The sequence below is a fragment of the Populus nigra genome, chromosome 6 (assembly GCF_951802175.1).
Source record: "Populus nigra chromosome 6, ddPopNigr1.1, whole genome shotgun sequence".
In the NCBI taxonomy this organism is placed as follows: domain Eukaryota; kingdom Viridiplantae; phylum Streptophyta; class Magnoliopsida; order Malpighiales; family Salicaceae; genus Populus; species Populus nigra.
In genome coordinates this window covers 10,195,338-10,220,296 of record NC_084857.1, presented here as the reverse complement: position 1 = coordinate 10,220,296, position 24,959 = coordinate 10,195,338, and the positions used below count along the sequence as shown (strand labels likewise).

General features: G+C 30.8%; 1 protein-coding gene across 1 annotated transcript; it reads right to left on the bottom strand.

Moving 5' to 3' along the window:
* Window positions 1-1,058: 1,058 nt before the first annotated feature.
* On the bottom strand, window positions 1,059-3,975 carry LOC133695901 (probable xyloglucan endotransglucosylase/hydrolase protein 28). Its single transcript, XM_062117874.1, has 4 exons — window positions 3,458-3,975; window positions 3,242-3,342; window positions 2,506-2,714; window positions 1,059-1,882 (listed from the first exon to the last, which is right to left on the bottom strand). Exons 1-4 carry the CDS (start codon window positions 3,654-3,656, stop codon window positions 1,381-1,383), a joined length of 1,011 nt encoding a protein of 336 aa, XP_061973858.1. The 5' UTR covers window positions 3,657-3,975; the 3' UTR covers window positions 1,059-1,380.
* Window positions 3,976-24,959: the final 20,984 nt, after the last annotated feature.

Sequence of the window (24,959 nt, the reverse complement as noted above, 5' to 3'; positions counted from 1 at the left end):
TTGTTTTGCTAATGTAATCTACCAATCTGGCCAGCCTTATCCTCTCTTTTGGGGTTTGCTTTCTAGTATATTTTAATGTCTTTATAATTAATATGGTACATTAACCTTAGAATGAAGTATCAACAACCTTTGCTGCTTTAAAGCATCCAATTAAAGAGTCACAGAACAACTAATTGCGAGGCCAGGTGGGATCCTATCATGAAGTTTTGAGTGGAAAAACACTCCAAAGTGGCTCAAAGAAATACTTGATGCTGCTTGTCTTCCTCTGGCTGTCTCCCTTGCTTCAATCTAACTCTCCTTCGACTTCTCTTCTGCCAAAAATTGACTCTTGAGAGAAAATTGAGGTCTTTTTTTGGTATTCGGAGAAGAAAAATCTAAATTCGTCAATAGTCACGCACCGATCTTCCTTCACATGCAGATGTATTGTTGTTTCTAATTAGATGTGGTTGAAATTATAGTAGTGGTGATAGTTTAAAGTATTTTTTTATTAGAAATGTATTAAAATAAAAAAAAAATATTTTTTAAAAATTATTTTTGAACATCAAAACAATATTAAAATATAAAATAAAACAAAAAAAAATTAAAATTTTTAAAAACATAATTTTTACCCCATTCCCAAAATATATCGACTCCACGTTGACATAATACTCGAGGAATTTCAAAGAAAACCCTCTTACCCCTCTCCAAAATTTAGAACCGTTGAGACCAGAACCTGTGAGCTATGTAAGTCCAACATTCTGCCATTTGCAGCAGCGTTGCCTTCACCAGTTGTCACATCTAAACCGACTTTGGATTCCAACTAACCATTGACAAAATGTCCTCCGAAGATGACAAGTCTGACCTTTAAAATATTAAGAAACGTCTAGACAGACCAGGGGGCCCGAGCTCTTGACCTTTAAAGACATGTCCTGGGAATACTGATCAGCAGATGTTTTTTTTCTCACTTGGATCAAACAAAAGGAGAACAAAATAAAATATTAGACAACAGACAAGATGCTTGATGACAACATCCATTTCAGTGCAAAAACACAGCCAAAACCCATACCAACACACAGAAGGACTCCATATACTAAGAATTTATTTAACCCGTTAGAGCGTGTCAAGAGTACAGAAAAAATCATTACCAAATTCAATTTGTAAAGCCAAGTGACAACATCAATGATGAGATGAACAACTGGAAAACTAAAGGTATGAAGAACTACTATACACATCCTCGCCCAACCACCCACCATCGACCATATAAGAATCTATGCTCTTTTTTCTCTATTCACAACAAAAACAAATGACCCCAGCTAAATCATAATAGCATAAATGCACTAAGATTAAGATGACAACATTAACCCCCGTCCATCACAAGACAATGCCACCATTGCATATTTCTTAAATGGAAATGACTTCAGCATGACTTGACCGACTACGGTGGTGTCGTTTCCCATGGTGGCGCCGGCCTCCACCAAAAGTAACAGGATCGTAAGATTTGAGTCGGTCTGCTTCTTTGGTATTGATCACACACTCTGATGGGGGAGCCCTGTACCGAACCCGATCATAGCAATAAGAATATGTCATAAACTTGGCCCTAAAGCTCTCCATCTTAATTCTTTGCACTGGTGTGACACCGGTGGGGATCGCCTGGGAACTCTCTGTATTATCGCATCTTGGAAACTGCTCAATTGGATCGACAGCACACCCGTGCAGAACAAGGTCGGAAAATTCAGCAACATAAGGGGCGTATTTGTAATTCACTCTATATTTGCCTCCATTAGTAGCCCAATCAGACCCATCCCATATCGTTGCATACAGAGACATTGGCTTGGAAGGGAAATCTGCTCCCATAGATTCTGTTCTTTTAACCTCTCTAATTGGAATGTTGTCCACGTAAAATCTAAAAATAAAAGAAATAGACACGGAATTAGAATGGTAGTCGATGCACCAAAAAGGATTAATCCTCCTAAGACAAAATCAGCACAACTTGTTCATATGCAAAATAGAAAACCAATACCTTCTAATTGGTAAATGTGAAAAATTGAGGAAACAGGTATATAAAATTGTGAATATCTGACAAGATTGGATGCTTTTTCGGTCTTTCCCTGAGAATAACAGGGTTGCATACAGCTCCGTCACATCAATGTTTAAATAGATTCTTATCTCGAATTTAATCTCACTTTTCTCAGTAACCAAACAAATAAGTTTACCAAACTTTAGCCACGCCAAAGCTGGCAGACTGGTTTTGTTAAAACAGGTGCATGTCCCTAAAGGTAAAAGAACAGAGAACTTTCTGTGCTAGTCACCTAAAAGAAGGAACTTTGTCTCTACCTACAGCAAATGCATCCATCCTACCCCCCAAACAGTAAATTACATACCGTATATACCATGAGGTCATTATTGATTAAAAGGTAAAAGTACACCCTTTAAAAAGCTCTAATTGCAAGAAAAATAATACATGTAAAACCACACAGGTAAACAAAACAAGAAGAAAAAAAATGGGGAAGCGGGTTTGTTGCTTACATGATCTGAGAATTGGTCCAGAGAACGCTATACTGATGGAAATCATCAGAGGGATCGAACCAGAGGCTGTATCTCTCTTCTCTGCCGGCACTAGTGCTGCCATTGCCATAAATGTTTGTCTGGATCCTCCAATCTTTGCCTCTTATGTTACCCAAGAACTCGAAGTCAATTTCATCATGGTTCTTCTCGAATATGTCACCATTCGACATCTGTTAAGAAAAGAAACAGACATGATATAAGAAGAGTTTTTTTCTAATTTTTCTTTGATCAAAATTTTGAAATTTATCAGCGAAAATTAGCATGGTAATGATATTATTTATTTTCCTAGCTAGATTTTACAGACAAGATAACATTTTGTGGAGAGAAATGGCAAGCATGAGGGTATATTGGATTTTTTTCAGTTTCTTAAAATAGAGCTTGGACATGAACCATAAATTCAGTGGACAACTAACAAACCCATGAGAATGAGTTTGTTGTAGTCTGATCAGACTTTCAAGGTTAGCATGACAGAGAAAACAGTTGGCATGAAAAAAAAACTGTAAATCAAAGAAACATCAATCTGAGTTTCTTTGATACATCAAAAGCACAAGACTTGAAAGATAAATCAAATACTCCCCGTGAAAAGAAAGAAAAAACACCAATTTAGGTCTGATAAATGATGAACTGAATCCAAATATTAAACCTCCATTATTTATTTAAAAACACATTAAAATTCTTAATATGCACTGTTACTCACATAAAAAGCAACCACAACTCCAGCAGTATAATCTGCTGGCAACTTGATAGAAGCACTGAAGTATCCATGTAGGTATAAGTCCTGAGAAACAAATCCCGACCCTGCATATACACAACCCAAAGAAACTCTCAATGGATGCCAACGCAACACACGCATACAAGGAAATGAAAAACCAGAATCATAGACCCAAAACAGAAATTATGAAAATATAAGAACCTGTCCTCTCATCTAGAGATAAATGGACTCTCTTTCCATCTCTGTACATGACCAGATTATCGTCCCCAAAAAGTTGGGTGTATCCTTCATCAAAGGATATAATAGGCAATGAAGTTCTTTGAATTTGAGACCCAGAAACAAAAAGCGCAAGAAGAGAGCAAATTAAGAGAAAACAAGGGCCAAGATAAGAGCACGCCATCTTTTCTTTTGTGTGTTAATGGTGTGTTTTCTTTTGAGAAAAATCAAACAGGGGAAGAAAGTTCCTCGCTTGACTAGAATGAAAGAACGGTGTCTATTAGCTGTGTGTGTGAATGAATGAATATTTATATATATATATATATAGTAAGAGAGAAAGTAGAGTGTTGAGGAAGGAGGGAACGGTGTGTGGAAGAATATGAATATCTCTGCCTCTAGAGCTATGGAGAGAGAGGGAGGGAGAGCAAAGGGCTAGTGAGAGCAGCGAGAGAAAAGGGAGGTCATTTTACAGTGGAGGGAGAGGTGTGGGCTGTTCTTGTGTAGAAAGGTTTTTTGTTTTTTGGAATGTACCGTCCCCTAACCTACTACTAATACTCGGTATTCTTTTTTCATTTGTATTACATTTATTGTTATTATTATTATTATTGACGCGTATTTATACAGTGTATCTGTATACAGAATTGGAAATTAGAAATACTAAACTTGGATTTGGATGCAGTTTTTACTTTTCTTTACGTTTTTTTATGAACAGCCACGCTACATTAAAAAAGAAAATTATTGGCATGGAGAATTCCCATATACATGTCACTGTTCATTATAATAATGCAATTATTCTTTTGCTCTTCTAATAAAAAATCATGATGTTTTCCCCATGTAAATTGGGGACAATCCGGTATTTTGACCTTTTAAAACCACATTGTAAAGATCATGTATCTTTAAAAGTATTTTTTAAAACAATTTACCAAGATAATTTGATTTTTTATATTTTTAAAGTATAATATAGATACTATATTACTCTTAAAATAAAATTTTCAAAACTTTCATCAATGGATTTTATTTTTTTTTTATTTTCAAACTAGTTTTTAGTGATTAACAAGTTAATTATGAAGAATGTGGTTTTTTTATTAATATAAATATTGCTTTCAGGATAAAAATAATTGGCATGTGCGTTGTATGTATAAATGAGTGGGCAGCGCATGAAGCATCGTCTCACATCCAAACACTGCCTTTCCACAATAGTATTGGAAGCATCTCGGTGTGATCTTCCCAGTAGTGTAGCGTAGTGGTTGGGTTTTGATTAATTTTTTTTTCCCTTTCTCTTTTATTTATTCTCCTTGTCAAAATATAAAGGTGTCTTTTCATTTGTTTTTTTTTTTATCAAATTTGGCTCTTATTCTTTTTATTGTTATTTTTTATCCTTTTTTTTATTGGTTTTTTTCTTTCATTTGGTATCATTTAATTTTTATATTAAATTTGATCTTTATTTTTTTTTATTGTTGTTTGTTTTTTTATCCCTTTCCTGGTTGAATTTTGTTTTTAATTTTATCCATGAGTATTTTATTATAATTTTTTTATCATCAAATTTAGCCCTTAATTTTTTTTTATTTCTTTTTCTTTAGATAAATTTTTTTATTACATTTTTTTTGCAACTCCATCTCTCTATGTTTTATTGATTTGTAATCTTTCTTTGTTTTTTTTTTATAATTTACCTTATACGAGGTTAGTTTCATACTTATGATTGGATCACGGGTTTTAAAGGTTGACATGAGTTGACTTTGATTTTTTTGTGTTTTTTTTTTAAATTATTTTTTAAAAAATTTATCATTTAATATTTGATTTATTATAAATCAATCTTCATGTTTTTTTTCACTTTTATTTTTATAGAGTTGTCTCAATCTCACTTTCAATATTTTTTCTTTCTTTACTTTGTCAATTTATTTATTATCATTGCAATTTTTTTTTATTAATATTGTTTAAATTCATCGAGTCAATAACTGCAATCTTTTTTTTTTTTTGCTTTTTCATGAATGCTTGTGACTCCTCATGTTCTCAACATCTCTTTTTATGTTGAAAAAAACTTGGGTTGGCACGGGGTGAGCACACCCCCCTATCTAAGTATATACTATATACTTTCTAAACCTTAAAGGAAAAGAAGAAGAAGAAGAAATTCTGGAGAATGAAAATAATATAATTTCCTTCTTGACTACAATGTAATCCTCTTGACTGTTTTTTTTTTTTAATTGTGTATGTTCTATAGTCTTAGCTCACACTAAAACATTTTCCTTCTCAAAATGCTTGTCTGATCTGATAACAATACGATCCTCGCAGTTGTTACATGTTCATTTTTTCAACCTTCTTTCTTCCTGGATTTTTTTTTCAATGTAGATTTAAAAGAAAGACATTCCAATCATGTATAAGGGGACGTTGAAAGGAGGGAGCAGAGTATAGAAAACAAATTAAAAAAAATCAAATGTAGTTCTTGTTTTGTAATCCGACATGCATCATGGTAATGATCCCCCGTGATATCTTTTATATTATTAGTCAAATATTGTTTTAAGAAACCACTTTATTTTTAAATTCAATCAATGTTATGTTAACCAAAGACTCCCAAGAACTCAAAAAAAATATTATAAAAAATTCACAGCCATTATTTTCCCTGCTTGTGTCTTTATTAGGCAAGCCAGAAGATCCACGGAAATGGAGACCACCTTCCACCGTACGAAGGAGAGATCATGATACATGACGGTGGCGTTTGTGTCGTGATTAAATCATGTTTTTTAAAAATTTGTTAATTTATTGATATTTAAAATATTATTTTAATATATTTTTAAATTAAATATATATTAAATCTCAATCACTATCACACTTATAAATACCCCAGGAATGTTTACACTTAAAAACAGCAATCCTAATTAAAATTATTGCGCCTAGAATGATTATGGGCACCTTATCCCTTCTGCAAGACTTTCAAATGAAACAATATTTGATAAATTTATAAGGCACAGTGTGTGAAAAAGGACAGATCATCAGGGCAAGAATGATTGTCATCAAGGCTTTTGAGGGCAAAAGGAGGCTTGGCCCTTTAATAATTTCTTGTTCTTTTTAATGGATAGAATAAAATAAAAATAGCCAATGCATTTAAAAACAAAATATAAATAAATTAAAGCTAAACGGGACAGCGTTTTTTTGTTGTACTCTGCCTCACGCGCCGCCCCATTTTTTCAGGTTTATTAAGTTTACATTGTTCCTGAAATACCCTCATCAGTCCAACAAAATCTACTGGTTTGCCCCCATTACGGGTCCCGTTTGTTCGCATTCTGATAAAGATACCGTTGATCAAGGCAGGGAAAAAAGTTCGCTGCCATCTATTCAACGAGAATCGCGTGCGACAGTGTCTATATTTCGGCGCTTAGGTGGTTGTCACGGACATGGCACGTGTCACACTTCAAGCGCCGAATCCCACAATCAACGCTCCAGCTTCATTGTATTTGTCACGGGGAGTGTATACGGTGCACCCTCTGCTGTTTCGTTGCCTTTAAATTCTTCAAATGAACAATGGCTCCTCTAGACAATTAGCTTCCGTCTAGGGGGGCTGTCATTCAATCGAATATTCTTGGTTTAAATAATTAGTTAATTAAGACAAAATTGAATTATTTTTTTATATTTTTAAATTATTTAAATATATTAACATTAAAATTAATTTTCAAAATTTTTAAAAATATTATTTCAAGATATTTTAAAATAAAAAATATTTTAGAAAATAACTGATACTATAATTACACGCACTATCTTAGAAGGAAATTTTCTCGTAATTATATTTATCTTGTACATAAACAGCATTGATTGGCTGTGTAAAAAAATCTTGATCCTGGAAATAATCTAGTTTATATTGCCATTACAGAAGGGAGCATTTTTCATTTTTTCCAATTTTGTATTCTATTTCTAGACACTCGATTTTTGGTTCTGAATTCCTATTTTTCAGCATTAATTCCTTAGTTACAGTATAGTAGGCGTTTTATTCCTAAACTGACATGACATGACGTGCCCCTACTTATGCACTGTCCTAGCCGTTGATATGCGGGACCCGCTTAAACAGCCTTCGCTTATTTTTCCTTCCGTCTTAAATATTAGAACCACAATTCCGCAACTGAAGGGCCTGAATGATCAGGTCTCCTCCGCGACTTTAACGCCGTTAATCAAGGGTTCGGCCCCGTTAAAGTGAATAAAAAGCGATACAATTTCGGTGGACTCGGTCGCTCCGTCCGTCGAGAACGGCGTCATCGCTCATGACCTTTCCAGTGCCTCCCTCGTAGCTTAATTCGTGGACCCTGCCATCACACGTACCTAACTAAATTGTTCACTAAAGACTATATTGTAAATTTGAAAACCAGGAACAGATTAAAATACATGGTAATATAATACGACAAGCACTTTAATTATTTAATTTAACCACATAAAACTATTTTTTTTATAAAAATTTATAATTTAAATTCGATTTTAAAAAATATTTTTCTTATAAAATTCTTCATTTTCTTATAAATATCTTCAATTTCAACAGAAAATCAAGTATTTTTTTTTGTATGTCATTCAATTAATAAAAGAAATATTTAGAGATGTCAAAAAAAAATTAAATGATTTAAAATAAAAACATAAATGATGTGAAAAAACAGGCTAGGCTTGTAGGCATTAACTGCCTGTTTGAGAATATGATTGCGGTTGTTTTTTATAGTATTTTTTATTAAAAAAACGTATTAAAATGATATTTTTTATTTTAAAAAATTATTTTTGATATCAGCGTATCAAAATGATCTTAAAACACTAAAAAGTATTAAATTGAAGTAAAAAATTCAAATTTTTTTTAAAAAAATTTAAAACACAAAAATAAACAATGTCTAAATAACTGAAGAGTAGGGATGCTAGCCTAGCCCACATCAATCTCTCGAAAATAATAAAATTAAATTCTTTATCATAAAATCAAGCACTGATAAGAAGTTAGAATATTTTTTTTTAAATTGTAATAATCATTGAAATAAATCAAAACAAATATTAATCTCAAATTCTAATAAATATAATATTAAAAGATATTTAAAAAAAAATGATTGAGGTAAAAAAAGAAAGAAAAGGAAAAACACTTTGCGAGTATAGGCTACATGACATGACTGACCCTGTTTGTGTTTTCCAAATTCAATTTTTAATTGAGGAATTAGTAACATCAAGCCACTACAATTTTAGCAAGGAGAGTGATTTATTTCCCCACGTTTTCTATTTATCATTCTAAAATAGTTAGGGAAATAACAATTTGAATATACCAGCTATTTAGAATAGTGGTTGCTTCAGAATTTATATCTCATTTAAAATATTTAAAATATACAAAAATCAACTTAAATTTTTATAAATATCCAATGCTTGAAAAATAAAATTCAAAATCTAATAATCAAGAAAAAAAAAGATAAAATGACTTAACACAAGAGAAAAAAAAAGGGAGGAAAGAAATAACAGATTATTAGGAACACATCATAACTCTGTTTTTAACACGTCCAACATTGCTAGAAAATTCTCAACGAGATGATTCTAATCACAACTTCCTACCCAACAAAGCTATAATTGGTTAATGATTTTGTTTCATTGTTAATTTAGGGTTAATTATAATCTCATTTGATAGTTTTATAGGGTATAGTTATAAATATTTCATTGAGATTTTTCTAACAATATCAAGTATGTAAAAAAAAAAATGATGTGTCAAGTGACCTATTAATTTTTTTTTTCCTTCTCATTATTCTCTCATGTCACATAATTTGATTTCCTTTTTCTTTATTAACTATTGGATCTTGAATTAATTTTTTTTTTCATTGAATTTTTATAAAATTTTGGTTTGATTTTTTTTAGATTAATTAATCTGAAAAAACATATATTTTAAAATACAAATAAACAACTATTATTGAAAATAACAATTTTGTACAAAACACAAATATTAACTATAACCGTGTTGTTTTATAAACACCTTTTCATCCCTTGTCATTCTCCCAAAATACATACCGTGTTACTTTTGAAAAAAGTTCACATTTTCTTACACCTTGTATTTTTTTCTGGGAAAATGTGCACCTCCCCTGGAAAGGACTCAACGGCATTGTCTCCTAAGTCCTAATCCCGCTGGGTGGGTCCATGTTAGACAAACAGACAAATGCTGAGCTAAAATACGCACACAGGGGATCTCCATTTGATCATGGATCCCTAGGAGCACCGAGGGTGATACACGCCATGCATGCACGTGAGTCACAATATGAATCCGTACCAGAAGTGAACATCCCTAGCTAGCGAGAATAATCCGAGTCTGCCAATCTCAGCCATTGATCTTGCCACCAGCAGCTATTGGTAAATCAACACTCCAAGTGGGATTTCTCCGGCACTGCCTTGCTAATTGTGTTAATCGCAGGGGATAATTAACAAAGATTGAGGTGTGATTACATTATTATCCAACGGGCGAGGTGCGCGGGGGCAGATAATCGTCCTTCGTCCATGATGGCCAATCCGCAATCATGTCAGATTTTGACTATGTGGGTTTAGAGAAGACCAAACAGAATGAGCTAGTTGCAGTTCTAGTTGGGACATGTAGGCATAGTTAATGGCAGTTAAATGGTCAAGGAAGGACGGAGGGACTGGTTGGTAAAACATTGATGGGAAGATTCAAGGCACATTAATTGTCCACACTTGTAAAATTCAACTTTGACACGATAGTCCACCTGCCCTTTTCACAATCTAGCACCCCGTTTGATCATATGGTTTTTGTCAATTCTCTGTTAAGTATTTTTGTAAATTTCTTCACCATTATTGTTTCAGAAAAAAGAAAAAAAATGGATAAAAAATCATAGTAAATCGAGCTTGAAAATTAATTAATTCGAGAGAAAACTTTTCATGGTGAATACCTTGTCCCTACCTTTTTCCCCTCACAAGCCAGCAGCATTTTTACCCCCATTGGAATTGTACGCGAAGCCTCAGCTTTGATAGTTGTGCTGCCAGCTGGTTGTTGGAAAACTCAACATAATTAATTGTTTTATTAATCTGAACAAAATAGATTATTAAAATGAAAGCAATAGGTACTCAATAACCAAGAATATGCTTATTTTTGTGTTTAAATTATTTTTTTATAATTTTAAATTATTTTAATATTTTAATATTAAAAATTAAAATTTTATGGTGCATGAAGTTTTTTAGTTAAAAATATATTAAATATTTTTTTAATTTTTTAATTTTTTATATTAGCAAATCAAAATCTTAAAAACATTTTAATTTAATTTTTTTAAACTATACACACTTTTAAAACATAATCAAAATCAGATTCCACACTACAATGAGGAACACACTTCTAGAAGGTAGTACTGGTGTCGGTAAAATTAATCAAGTAACAAGGGCAGTTTGGTCACACAAAAATATTATATAGTGGGGAAGGGGGACAAGAGTTTCGGTTCTTTGCCTCCGCAGAGATAAAATAAAAAATACTCTGCTTTTTTTAGCATCTCTTTCTCTGGGAATGGGAGGATGTTTGCCTGTCTTTCTAAGCAATCTATCTTCTTCCTTATCTAAATTGAACTTTTATTCGACAGGAAGTGGGATCCATCAACGATTCTTGACACGTGTCGAAACGGGTAAGGGTCCTCGTTTGCCACCTTTTCTTTTTTCTTGCGTGCTGACTTGGTCCAGATATGCATTGCCGTGTCACCGACTCTATTTAGGATTATCCGGTTCCCATTGCGGGCCTGTGGCCCAGCCCCATCCCTCAATTTGTCTGTATTTGTTCTTCCCGTCACTCTACATTTATGCATTCATATCCTCGAGAGAAAACCAGTATGTATACAAAGGAAGCCATGCATCTTATGAATTTTTAAACAATTTCATAAAATTTACCTGTCGTTTTTATTATTTGAAGGAATACATCCATGAAATTGAACTATGTTTTAATGAATAATCCTAACATGACGTTACTTAAAAAAATATAGACATGAATAAAATATATGAACTATACCTTTTTTAAAAAATTAATATGGGTGTCCGGGTCAGCTTGTATGCACCTCGACTAATTCCATATATTCTGAAGTTAACGACCATATAACTCTCTAGTGGCCATCATATTAGTAACCACAGGGCTCGAACCTGAAAATACACGAAAAACAAATCTCTTAATTTCAAACTCTTATTACTGGACCACCTGATAGTATTGCTGTAATTTTTTTATTTTAAGTTGAACTGGCCTTAGCAAAATAAGGTGTCATCGGCAAAAAAAAAACGTAATTACTGATTCTTGATTTCTTAATTTAATGAACATCATTTTAATATTTCTATCCTTAATTAATATATAAAGTTTTTCGAATTAATAAAAAAAAAGAGCCGTGCTTTAATGACTGTTAGGATTTTTTTAAAAAATAAAAATAAATGAATTTGTGTTTGTATATACACATAGCAATAAGAGTAATAAACTATATTACATGGAAGGCTGTGAGATAATCTCATGTTTTAATAAAGCTGAAAATAAAAGATATGCTCTTGGTCCGATGTGCGATGATTCGTATTTTAAAATCAGGCTGGGCTACCTTAGGGCGAGCATAAATGCTTCAATTATTGTTTTAATTTCTTGTTTTTTTTTAACGTAAAGGGAGTAAATGATAAGATCACAGCGTGACACAAGTCCCATGCTCATTGTTAATCTCTTGGAGAATGTTGGACCCTAAACATACTGTAATATTCCTTTAATGCCAGGCTGAGGGTGTGTGTGTCTATATATATATATATATATATATTCTTAGTACTGAGTAGTTATTAACCCAGAAAGACTCATTCTTTTCAAAGCTGCATGTGCTTGTAAGTTGACTAAAATCTTTAAACACATAAACATTTGGCAGATTGATTATTGGTGCCGCAATCCTAATTGAAAATTGTGACCACTTGATTCTTGGCAGCATTGATAAGAGGTGTATTGTTGTACATGTTGCTTACTTCACCGATAAACTTTACTAACTTTCTATTGTTATAATTACAAAAGGGATCGAGTATGAAACTTTTTGAGAAGAATTATATATATATAGATGCAAGTTGGATTATAAATTCATTGGTTTCTTAATACTATTTACGGCTAATTAATTTAGAGTCAAAAGTAACCAATATATTCTAAACATTTCCTGGTAATTGGTTGCCAAAATGTCCCTATTTCTTTAAGAAAATCTTAAGGTTTGAAACCTTTTTATTGTTATTATACATATATATATATATATATATATATATATATATATATATATATATATATATATATATATATATATATATATATATATATATAAACTATTTTTTCCAAGCCCGATAATAATTAGTTGGCTACAGTGCATACAAGTTGATCCAGATATACACAGAGTGGAGGAGGCAGAGAGATTGAGTCTCTACAAAGAAATGTTTTTTTCAGCCTCTCCCTTAATAATATTTATAATTTTAGTATTAAAATAACTTAAATTTTAACCTTTTTATGGTAATTCTTTTAATTTCATCCTTTCTAATTCTTTTTTCTTACTCCTTTCCTGTGTGTGTTTATTTATTTATATATATATATATATATATATATATATATATATATATATGACAGGATCGAGTAATTAGCTAGCATCAAATAATAAAGCGTGTTAGCTTATTAAACTTTCTTCGTCTATCTTTTTTCACAAGGGATTTTTTTTAAGGGGAAACAAACAGAGCCCAGGGAAAATTTTTTTTATCGAAATACCTTTCGGTGCCGTAGGATCACTTGGCACAGTAAATAACTATAAATAAATAGAAAATGATTTCTTTCATTGGCCGACAATGTTTTCATCTTAACCATGTCAAAATGGTCTGATTTAAAAATAGAATGCCTACCTTCCTAGGAGGAAAAGGAATCGAGAATCTGAATATTTTTTTTAGAAATCTTGATGAGTTTATAATGGGATCAAAATATGACTTTTACTACAAGATGAATGAAATTACCCCCTGTTAATCTTCTATTTTAGGCAAAGCCATTAAAATAAAAAATAAATAAATTTAAGTTTAAAAATTAAAACAAAAACTAAAAGTTCTAGGTGTTTTACTAGGCGGACACCACTGATTGAGACTCCTTTTACTTACATCACCAATTTTTTATATTTTTTACTTTAATCATTCAATCATAAAATTTTATTTTTTTATATATTTTATTCTCTGACAGCTAATAAATAAAAGAAAGAGTTATTGAAAAGAAAAAACTTTCATCACCAACTACATATTAACCACTAATAATTTTGATTTTAGTATTAATGAATTTATTTTTTAAAGAGAAGCTTGACAAAAAAGGTTTTGGCCTAGAATGATACTAAAAAAAATAGATCAAGACTTGAGGATATTTGATTTTAAGTTTTACATACACTTATTAAAAAGTATTTTATGATTGGAGGTTGCTGGGATTTGTGTGTGTGTGTGTGTGTGTGTGTGTGTGTGTGTGTGTGTGTGTTTTTAAATGAAAAAAGTTGAATTTAAAATTTTTATAGTAAACAAACTCGAATCTTAATTTACAAGATTAGACGTGTGCAGCCTATCCTTTTAGGCCAGGTGTGTCTTGGGCTTGGTAGCCCTCTGTTTTTTAAAATTATTGCTTTTAATATCTTTAAATGAAATTCTATTTAAATAAATAGTTGAGTTAATAATAAAAAAATTCATTCAAATCATCTCATACTTAAAAAAAAATAGATTTTTATCATGGTAATATTTGCAAATCTTCAATAATTATATGTGAAATTACTATTCTCATTTTTTTTCAAGAAAACCACACATGAATATTAAATGAGAACAAGATCTATATATATTTTTTATTTTTTTATATGGTTGCATAAAATTAATCAGTATATTATTTTGTATTTTTTTTGAAAATTGATTTACCGATTAGGTTCTTAGATTTAAAAAGATGTTGATGTTAAAAAGCCAAGTTTTTCATATAAAAAAGAGAGATTTTTTTTATCAAAGAGATAAATTCAAGTAATTGAAATTATTATGAATATTTATTTTTCTCGCTTTAAATTTTTACTCAAAGAAAATCATATTGTTAACAAAAAAGACAAGGTTTCATCAAAATAAAATAAAAAAAATGCATAAATAAGAAGATAGGATTTTGATGAAAACATATTTTTTGCTCCAGAATTTAAATCACTGTAATCTTTATGATTATTTCTTTTAACAGGTATAAAATTAAATAAAAATAAGTTTTGAGAGTGGCTACACGATATAATAATAAAAAAAAACCAGTCTCATATAGAGCAACCCATTAACATATTTCCATAAATATCAAGTGTGAGATGAGGTGATGAATCGCAGATAACTTTCATAAACATTCATATTTCTAATCACTTAGCCACGATGCAAAGCATCAATTTATAGTATACGTGACATCAAGAGACAAGTTGTTGCAGACATTTGGACGCATACATGCCTGACCTATTTATCATAATGTAGTAATTCAATTATAGTTGTAGCTTACTAGTTTTTTTATTAAATTATAAGTATGTTCCTTTTACCATCATTATTATTATTATTGTAAATATTTTTTTATTGTCATGATATATCAATGGATTTTCTTATCCGTCTCTTCCTTCAAATTACCAAATTAATCTAGAGGATAATTAGGTGAGAAGCACAAACATCAAACACTTTACTTGCTATTTTATTGTTTATTTAGTATTGTGGTGTATTGTGTTTTTAAAAGTAATTTTTATTTAAAAACATATGTGTGTGTGTGTATATATATATGTATGTATGTATATATATATATTAAAATCATTAAAAAGTTAAATTTTTAAACAAACATGAATTTTAAAAATATCTAAAAACAGAAGCTACACGGTTAAAAGGGACCTTAATCATATGTGAATATAGCCGTTGAGAGAAAAGAGAGCATTCGACGGTGCTCTGACATGCACGCCTGCATGTGAAAATTACGAGATGCCACCGAACCCCAGCTGTGAAGCCTCGAAGAAAACACGGCAATCTCTGAATGAGGTGGGGCCCCACGCCAGCCCTTTACCGACCCTAGTCGAGCCCCCAGGATTTTTCATGGAAATATGGGTCATGTAAGTCCATTAATAGCATTATTCCCGACATATGACACACATAAGACAATACCATGTCTTAAGCCTTCTCCTATCTCTCTCTCTCTCTCTCTCTCTCTCTCTCTCGCCAAAGCCTCCACACATGCGCCGATAGTAGTTGTTTTAAAATATATATTTTTCAAAAAATATATATTTTTTTAAAATTATTTTTAACATTAATATATCAAAATAAATTTATTTCAAAATCTTTTAAAAACATTCTTGAAATGAAAAAATAAAAAGATTCAATAACAAAAATGCTTCTCAGGTTTCTAGCTTATAAATTAAGATATATAAAATGACAAAATTAAAAATAAAACCCTGTAAATGATTAATGGAGCTTGCAATTGTATGGGTGTGTTTATTTTTATGGTTTAACCTGTATTTAAGTGTTTTTAAATTATTTTTTATTTTAAAAAATTAAATTAATATTTTTTTAATTTTAATATATAAATATAAAAAATACAAAAATATTATTTAAATACATACAAAATTTATTTTTACAAAACATTTCTACGCGCCCTTACTAATAACACACTAAATATACTTGGTCGAAATCTCATGATTAATCCACTAATAATGTTTTTTTATACAGTAGTGGGGCCGTATAACGAGGAAAATACCCTTTTCCTCTACGCTTTGCATATCGAGAGAGAGATGAATTTGGATTTATCTGGCCTCTTAATTAGTAAAAGTGAGTGATCTTAACAAGACATCGTCATTTCATTTTTTATGAGATATGTTTTGAGTTTTTTCTTTTTCGTAATCACACGAGTGTATTGTGCAGCAAGATTACAAAAACCCAGAGAGAAAAAAGGCCTTTTGGATTTGCCTAGAATTACATAACCGATAACATAACTGGTATTTTAATGAAATTCAAAACTCTTTAAACAAACTATACTCCAGGTATGAAATAAACAAAATTTTATTGGTGTTTATAAAATAGAAAACTAAAAAATTTAAATTTGGATCAAAGGAAAAGATATCTCAAGTAAGGTGAGTTTTGATATTAGCTTTTAAAATTCATTATATAAATACTTAAAATAGGAGCTTGGGAAAAGTTACACACATGTTTTTATCCAGATCTTTACATGCTCTTCGTCACTTTATTTTGAGTGTTTTTCCTTTTTTTTTAATGCTTCATCCCAAATCATAAATACATGTAATTTTAATATTTTTTATTATTATTAGCATGCATGCTAAAACTTTTAATTAACATCAATTACAAGTTTGAATACATATTAAGTTAATATGCATGTTAGAATTCTATTATTATATATATTGAAAGTATGTTTGTAGTAAGTTTTTATTCTACATAGATTTAAACTTGTATGAATTTTAGACCTTCCTTGAATATCTTTCATGTTTTAAATGCTATTGTTATAATAAATTAAACATTATTATTTATTAGTTTAATATATCTGAAACATTGAAAAACAATATATGCAAATAGATAAACAAAGAGTATTGAATAGTATTTCAATGCTATTTTATAGCACGGTCAATTATATGGTTAGTTACGCTTACGATAGTTTTTGTCGTTATAATTTTAAAAAACAGGTTTAAATAATGAAGATCAATCAACTTATAAAGTTATAATGAATTTGAAAGCATCTCCAACCATATCATTGGCAATGGGGGGAGTGTCTGGCTTCCAAATAGTGGTGTGACCATTGCCAGAAAATTAAGAAAAAAAATAGTAGTGTGATGATATTGATAGCCCAGAGGCATAATCACAAGAGCGGGGATTTCGAGAAGAAATTGAAAATTGGAGTAGCGGTGAACTATTGATGTATTCGATGGGTTTATAATGTGGCTGGGTCTCTACTCATTATTGCAAAGCATCGCCCCTGTTGACATTTGACATATCCCATTCTTTTCCATCATTTTCGTTCTTGTTTATCTCTGTTCTATAATCTTCTTTTTTTTAAAAAAAAAATTTAATCCACGGATCAACCCTTGAATTTATTCTTGTATTTTGAAACTTCCAAAATATTAGACCATACGTAGAGTTTCAGACCAGCAGTTCAGGTTTGTGTCTCTTCACAAGATCTTAATTGTCAATGAAAATATAGAATTAATAGTAATTAAAAAAATGATCAACTTGTGTGTTTTATTTGAGCACGTAGACAAGATAGTATATGCCGATCAAATCTGAAACGAACAATTTTCAACTCTCTATAATTTTCAGTTTTGGCATGCAGGGAGTGAATCCTTCACCTCTCATGGTGTCCAAAGCAGACGGAAAAAAGTAAAATATAACACCAAAAAACGTATAAATCAGGCAAAATGATATTTGTGTCTTCTTTGATGTGTTCGACACTTGCTATCTCATCTGGGATCCTTATGGCCCATATCTTTTAGTGCAGACTCGTTGTCGCCATTGGACGAGGCTCAGCAAGAAACATGTAAAGTGAGGCATAGAATTAAATTGATTGGATTATATATGGTCAATGCTTAATATTTTTTTTTTTAATTTGTAGGTCTGCATGTGGTAAAGGGGTTGCTTTTTTTTTTCTTGCTCAAATTCTATCATCCAAACTTAGATGACTTGATCGCTAAATGTTATCCTGGTTGCACTATGAATATCAATCCCGCATCATCATCGCGAGATGATTTCAGCTCTTTTGCTTTCTAGTTAAATCTCTCTCTCTCTCTCTTTAATCTTAAAAGCTCACCCACCCACTGATCATCTGACAATGTTCAAAGTTCCTTTCACTTGTACTTTAGACCTATTTACCATTTGTCCGTCACTTTAACCTGCGCCTTGCTAGCATGGCCTGCTCTTTCTCCCGCATTCTGTACTACTCGGTCGCACCCTCTCTACTTGCTGATATATCACTATTTCTACAAATTATGACATTAATTCATATGATATCTTGATAGATTTTTTTAGCTTGTCACTGACCTGTTCTCAAAAAACCCCATCCAACCCGAATTAACAATGTCCTCCTCAAACAAATGATAGAATAAATGAAGTTAAGATCGCAGTTTTATTCTTTTGTTTTCTTAGTGTAAGTTTACAGAGAATGGGATAGGAAATGAACGGTGATCAAAGGGTAACAAACCAAGTTGGCTTCACAAATTGAGATGTCGGGGCCGTTTGGATCCAAACGGCTTCCAAACGGATCCACATTGTTGTGACGTGGTTTAGCGTGTATTATGACATAACAAGTCACCCACTTCGGAAATTAAAGACTGCATTACATCCATAATTTGGCAAGATATGACGGAAACGTTTACTTTCTAGATAAGACTGATGAGGTCACGGAATGGTCTACAGGTCTAGATTTCAGATGTTATACATCTTCGAAATTTGAATATTTTCTTCTTTTTTTTTGTTAAATTTAGTTGCCCTGGATATGGAACAGCGGTGATGAAAATTATAGAGATAACCAGCATGACCATGGTTTTAAGTAATTATCATCTCAAGGTTTGTTTAGCCTTGACCTTCAACTCGGGAGAAATCACCAATTTTTATCAAAACTACGAAATAAAATTGGGTTCCTTCATTCGTATAAATTTATTTAAATTGGATCGTTGGATTGCAGAGCAACATCCCAGCCTAAAACCCTTTTCAAGTGCAACCTTCTCTTGCAATTTTCTTAGAACCTGAGAATATCATTTGAGAAATTGATTAATTTGTTATGCAATCCGATTATCATGTTCTAGTAATAGCCTCCCGGGAGGCACATTTTTTTTGTTTTTTTTTGTTTTCTTCACACAAACTTGTTTTACGAGAATTCTAGTTTAAATATTGTGTGAATTTTTATGTACTATGATTTTTATTGAAATATCAATTATCGTAATTTTGTATACATTGATGGATAGGAACCATTGTCGCCAGGTAGTTGTGCCCAGAGAGGTCAAGAAAATAACCCTTTTTCTAGTTATCTGACAAACACCATTCCGTTTGCTAATTCCATGATTGCAAGTCTAGTAATGATGACTATAGCTAGCTAATCAAACTATTTGATAAATAAAAGAAGAGGATAATCCTTGCAGGAGGAGCAAATTATTCTTTAATCCCTGGATCTTGAACACTGCTGTAATTGAATTCCTTATGTTTAGAAACTTATAATCAACACACTGCCTCTCGTTGACATTCTCTTTTATCGAAATATATTGGTTTTTCCTCAAATCCCTTTCTAGGTTATTTTTTTTCTATATAAATTATTAAAGGTACCGACTGGGATTAACAAACACACGAAAAGGAAAAAAGAAAAAAGAAATACCAACAAACGTTTTTAATAAGACATTGGTCTCTAAGAGTCGAAAAACTAAGTTGTAGATTTTCAAACTTAGACACTAAAAAACAATTCACTCTTGAAAGAAATAGAGAGGCACTAATAATGGCAGCACCAATAATTCCAGAGCAACCGTTTCTCTTTTTCAATACGCATTTGAAGTAGTCAGGGAATGAGTTGCCTGAAGAAAAACGTGTAATAACCAAAAAACATATGTAAAAAAAAAAAAGAATCACTGCTGGGAATTCTACAATTACATGAATTACTTTTAGGGCGTAATCCTATCTTGTCTACTCAATTTCATGCAAACTCGGGCACTCGACCAGAAGCCTATGATTTTTAATTGGTATGGACAGGCCCAGAAGGAAAGTGAGCGTGCCTTAAGGCCTTTTCCAGTGGCTCTATGCTGGTGGTATTCATTTGGCACTGTTGAATGAGATTCGTGGATGCTTGTCTAGCTAACAGTGGACAGTTGATTATGAGTCTACGTTAGTAAATGATGGTCATGAGTGAGTCTTTGGAGTGGAAGGTACCTCCCTTTCTTCATCACTCTTTGCTTGAATGCTCTATCTTTTGTTTGGTTTGCTTCATTTTAGGTCGTGTGAGCTTAGCCATCTATCTGTATTTTCAATGTCAAGCTGACAGCATTCGTGAAAATCTGGACCCTTCACTGTAAATTCATGTTAGGCTTGATTCGACGCTAGAAATTAAAGGTGCTACACAGGTTTAATATTCAAGGGCTTTAAGATTCTACTAGACCTAATTTGCTGGCTTCTCCAAGTACTCGTGTAGCGTCTTTGATCATAGCAGAAGCCATTATTCCCCTTGTGCTTGCTATATAGCTTTGAAATTATGTGTATATGATCTTCTGCGTATGGTCCTATATATATTTGAAGGTTTGTGTGTGTGTGGCGGGGAGCAGGCAGGGAGAGGTGGTAAGTAAAACGGTCTTCAACTAATCTACAGCAATCAAATTCTTGTTTCAAATGATTTCCTTGGAGTCCCCAACTCCATGAAGCAAGTGCCGGTCAAGTTTAAGAGAGGGGTAAACTAGAGAGAAAGAAACAGACTATACGTTCAGGTCTCAGTCTTGAAATCTGAGAGAAATAATTTTTGATCATAGGCTCACAAGTTAGCCACGGCATTCTAGTTGCCATTATTTTTTTTACTTTTTATAAATATTCAGAACTGGGCTTGAGCAAATGGAAGTATGGATTTTCTCTTTTCGGCCCCCCGTATATATTTCCAACCCTGAAGGCATCCCCTCGGGCCTATTCCTTCATTCAGGCCTAATGACACCCCGTTCGTTTAGTATATACATAGCATAATATAATATTTTCCAAGGGGAACATGGCTCCCCGAGAATTGTCAAGTGCCCATATGTGTTTGTTAAGGAGTGTTTGATTTGCATGAAATATTGTTGTCTGCTTCTCATGAAATATTTTATGAAAAAATTAGTTAAACATTTTATGACGATGTATTTAGTTTATTTAAAAATATTTTCAATTTATAAATTTTGATAAAATATTTTATATAAAGTAATACACTTATAATATTATTTAATTATTTTAATGATTAATTTGCCATTATCCCATCATCATAGTCTATATTATCATTACTGTTATTGTTTTTATTATTGTGATCGTCACAAGTATCAACAACAACATGTTATCATCAATCCACAACTATTATATTTTTTATATCATTAATTATTAAATACTATTAAAAAAAAAGGAAAAATATTTTACATACAAACAAACGCCATGTAATTCGAACCACTGTTAGCATTGATGGCCGACAAAGCATGATGAAATCTGTTTGTTTTCCAAGAAAAGAAAAAAAAAAATATATATATTTTGAACATTCTAAGAAATAATTGAATTTTCCTCGTAAAAACTTTCAACCGCCAAAAAAGCTCGTAGACCCCCTCCAATGCTTTGCCAGAACTCCCGAGTGGAGTTTTCAGTTTTCACTTGGTTGTTATCAAGGTCGAACATTATGTCTTAAGCATCGTCATAGAGAAATTATTTCATTTGAAGTTCCACGGGGACCAAATATATTGTAATTGATTAGTTACGTTACCTGTAATTTGCCACAGGTTGAATAAGTTTTTTTTTTTTGGTGAAAAAAATAAAAAATAAACATGTAAGCTTTTCAAATTTATTTTTTAAAAAATATAACTACAAACGAAAAAGCTTATGAGAATTATTTGTGTCAATATAGTAAAAAATAAAGTATTAATATGTCGATTCAACTCGTTTAGCTGTAGGTTAAATATTTTTTTTTCAACAAAAAAAATGAATGTGTAAATGTTATTAATATGGTTTTTTTACATCAAGTAAAAAATATAACAGTGAAATACAAAGTCGATGATCATATATAATAAAATATAATAAATATCATATGTATTAATAAAAATATATAAGATCTCGAACTAATTTTTAATATAATCAAACAATTAAATAATGTTGCAATTGCTACAACAAGACACTATTTTCTTAGCATGTGTAGAATAAATTTCCAGGAACAAAAAGTGCAAAGAAGAAAAATTAAAAAACAAATTACAAAAAATAAAAAATAATATTTTTTCCAAAAAAAAAGTGTAAAGAAAAAAACTAAAAAACCATTAAAATCATTAATTTGGCGTGCATTATATAATTTGTTTTTAAAGAAAAATATTAGGTAAATTAGCTACTACAATGTGTTTTTCTATATAAAAAATTAAAAATATAATTTGAAAAATCTATGCAGCCATCTAACTAAATACATAAATAATCATTTATGTAAATAAAAAAAATATTGTTAACAATAATCAAGAAAGAAACTATAAAAATAAGATATCTACCAGATTATATTTACTAAACTTTTTTATTTAAGTAAATAAAAGATAAATTCATTATAAAAAAACTAATAGCTTAAACAATAAATACAAAAATAAATAAATTAATAAACCCATACCATAAGCCCACATGATGTGGTGGAAGCTAAATTTCAACCACCATTGTTAGCCACATGCACCGCTCAAATATAAGGAAACAGATAATACATGCCAATCACGTGTTAACAATTTTGTTTTCATATGTATAAAACTAAAAATATCTCTGTGATTAAATAAAAATAATAATAAAAAATTATAAATAAAGAGTAAAACAATAATTTTACTGTATTTCCGTACACATTTCACTGTAAATCAACTACAGAGAAAAACCTAGATGGTTAGTATTTTAATTAACGAGTTTTTCTTTGAAAAAAGGACCGGGCTTCACAGTTTCATATATCATAGTGTTAATTACTTTTTATTTTTTAATCAATAAAAATCTTTTGTTTTACAATATGATCCGTGATCATCAAAACGTTTCTTCTTGTATTGACTTGACCTCCATAGCTTATCAGCTTTACTATAGATATTGATTTTCTTTACTCGTTTAATCAATAACTAATTATTAAAAAACACAGAAAGTTAATCACCGTTGATTAAAGAATATTGAAGAAATAAAGTTTATATATAAAATAAATTATCCAATCAGGTACAAAAAATCAATTAGGTGGACTCAAATTTAACACGTTTTTCCTCACCAGATATCATTGAGTCAAGGCTTTAGATCAAGAATTAGCATCATTCTATCATGTAAATATCTCAATTACCGTCCCTGTTATCCTCTAAAGGCAACACGAATGGCTCTGGAATCTATGACGTAGAATGCATTTATAAACATTTCATGATTCTCATCATCTTTCTGCATAATTAAATTAAATAAAATTAAGGTGGGAGGATTAGCACATTAATTATACCAGTCGTCATGACTCCGATAGCCAGCTTTTATTGTACATATGCGCCACTTCATCAAGTGAAGCAGTACATTGTAAAATAGCCAGCAGTAATCATTGTAAAACAGCCAGCTTTTATTATTTTTCTAGAACATGGTTTTTATTTGGAGTTTCAATCGTGGTAAAGCAGATCATCGTGGATGTTACGTGACAGTCATGATTTTATCATTCATAAAATATTTTAGAATTTATTACTAAATAATATACTAAAGTTATATAAAACTATCAATTATGAATAAATAGATAAAAAGAATAAAACAAGAAAACAATATTTTTTTGATATGTATAATGATCGGGTCAACTGTGACTCTTGATGATAAACATTATTTAATGTTACAAAATAGATTATAACATATATAGAAAACTAAGATTTCTTAACGAAACTGCATTAACGATTTTTTTAAAACCATGTTGCTGGATTTTTTTTTGTTTTAGATTAACATATGTTTTCGGATTAAATTGTGCACACTTCAACTAATTTCATAGATTTTAAAATTAATAATTATATAAATTTTCAGTAATTTTAAATTTTTTAAGATTTAAATTAATAACTTTTAAATATAAATTTAAAATTTAATGAATTGAGGTGGTAAGAATACTTAGATTCTTTGAACTATCCATGTTATATATAATATATATATTTTTTCTAATAACTTCTTTATAAATATATTTTGATCTATCTTTTCTATACATCCCATCACTTTTGTTTTTTTGAACGGGCCCTTAATTACACTTTTTGTGATTCGTTTATTTAGAAAATCTCGTACTTTTAAAAGCTGTGGGGGCGATCAGGGGGTGCTTGGCATTATGTGTTTTTTTTTTTGGTTAAATTTTGATTTTTTTAAATTAAATTTTTAAATATTTTTTAAATTATTTTGGTATTAAAAATAAAATTTAAAAAATAATAATAAAATATTATTTTACTGCATTTTCAAATAAAAAATATTTAAAAAATAAAGCACTTTCAAATATCATATATATATATATATTAATTTCTTTGTAATAATTAATTAAACAATCTAACTGATGAACTTTTACCTAACAGTACTATAAATGTTAATAAATAGGTTCATCAAAACAATCGAGGGATTAATCATGTAGGAGCAACAATTTTATCATGCTCTAGATTGACATATCAATTATTTCGAGTTTTTTTTTTTCCCGGGTACAATTAGAGCTGTCATTCTTTGTACTGATGATGCTTTCCTTGAGACAAAGCAGCATCTTCTCGTGTAAAAAAGTGACAAAGTTTCTTAAGTACTATACCAAACCCAACTAGACAAGCAATCCCAAGAACCATGGATGCCACTATATATTTTAAGAGAG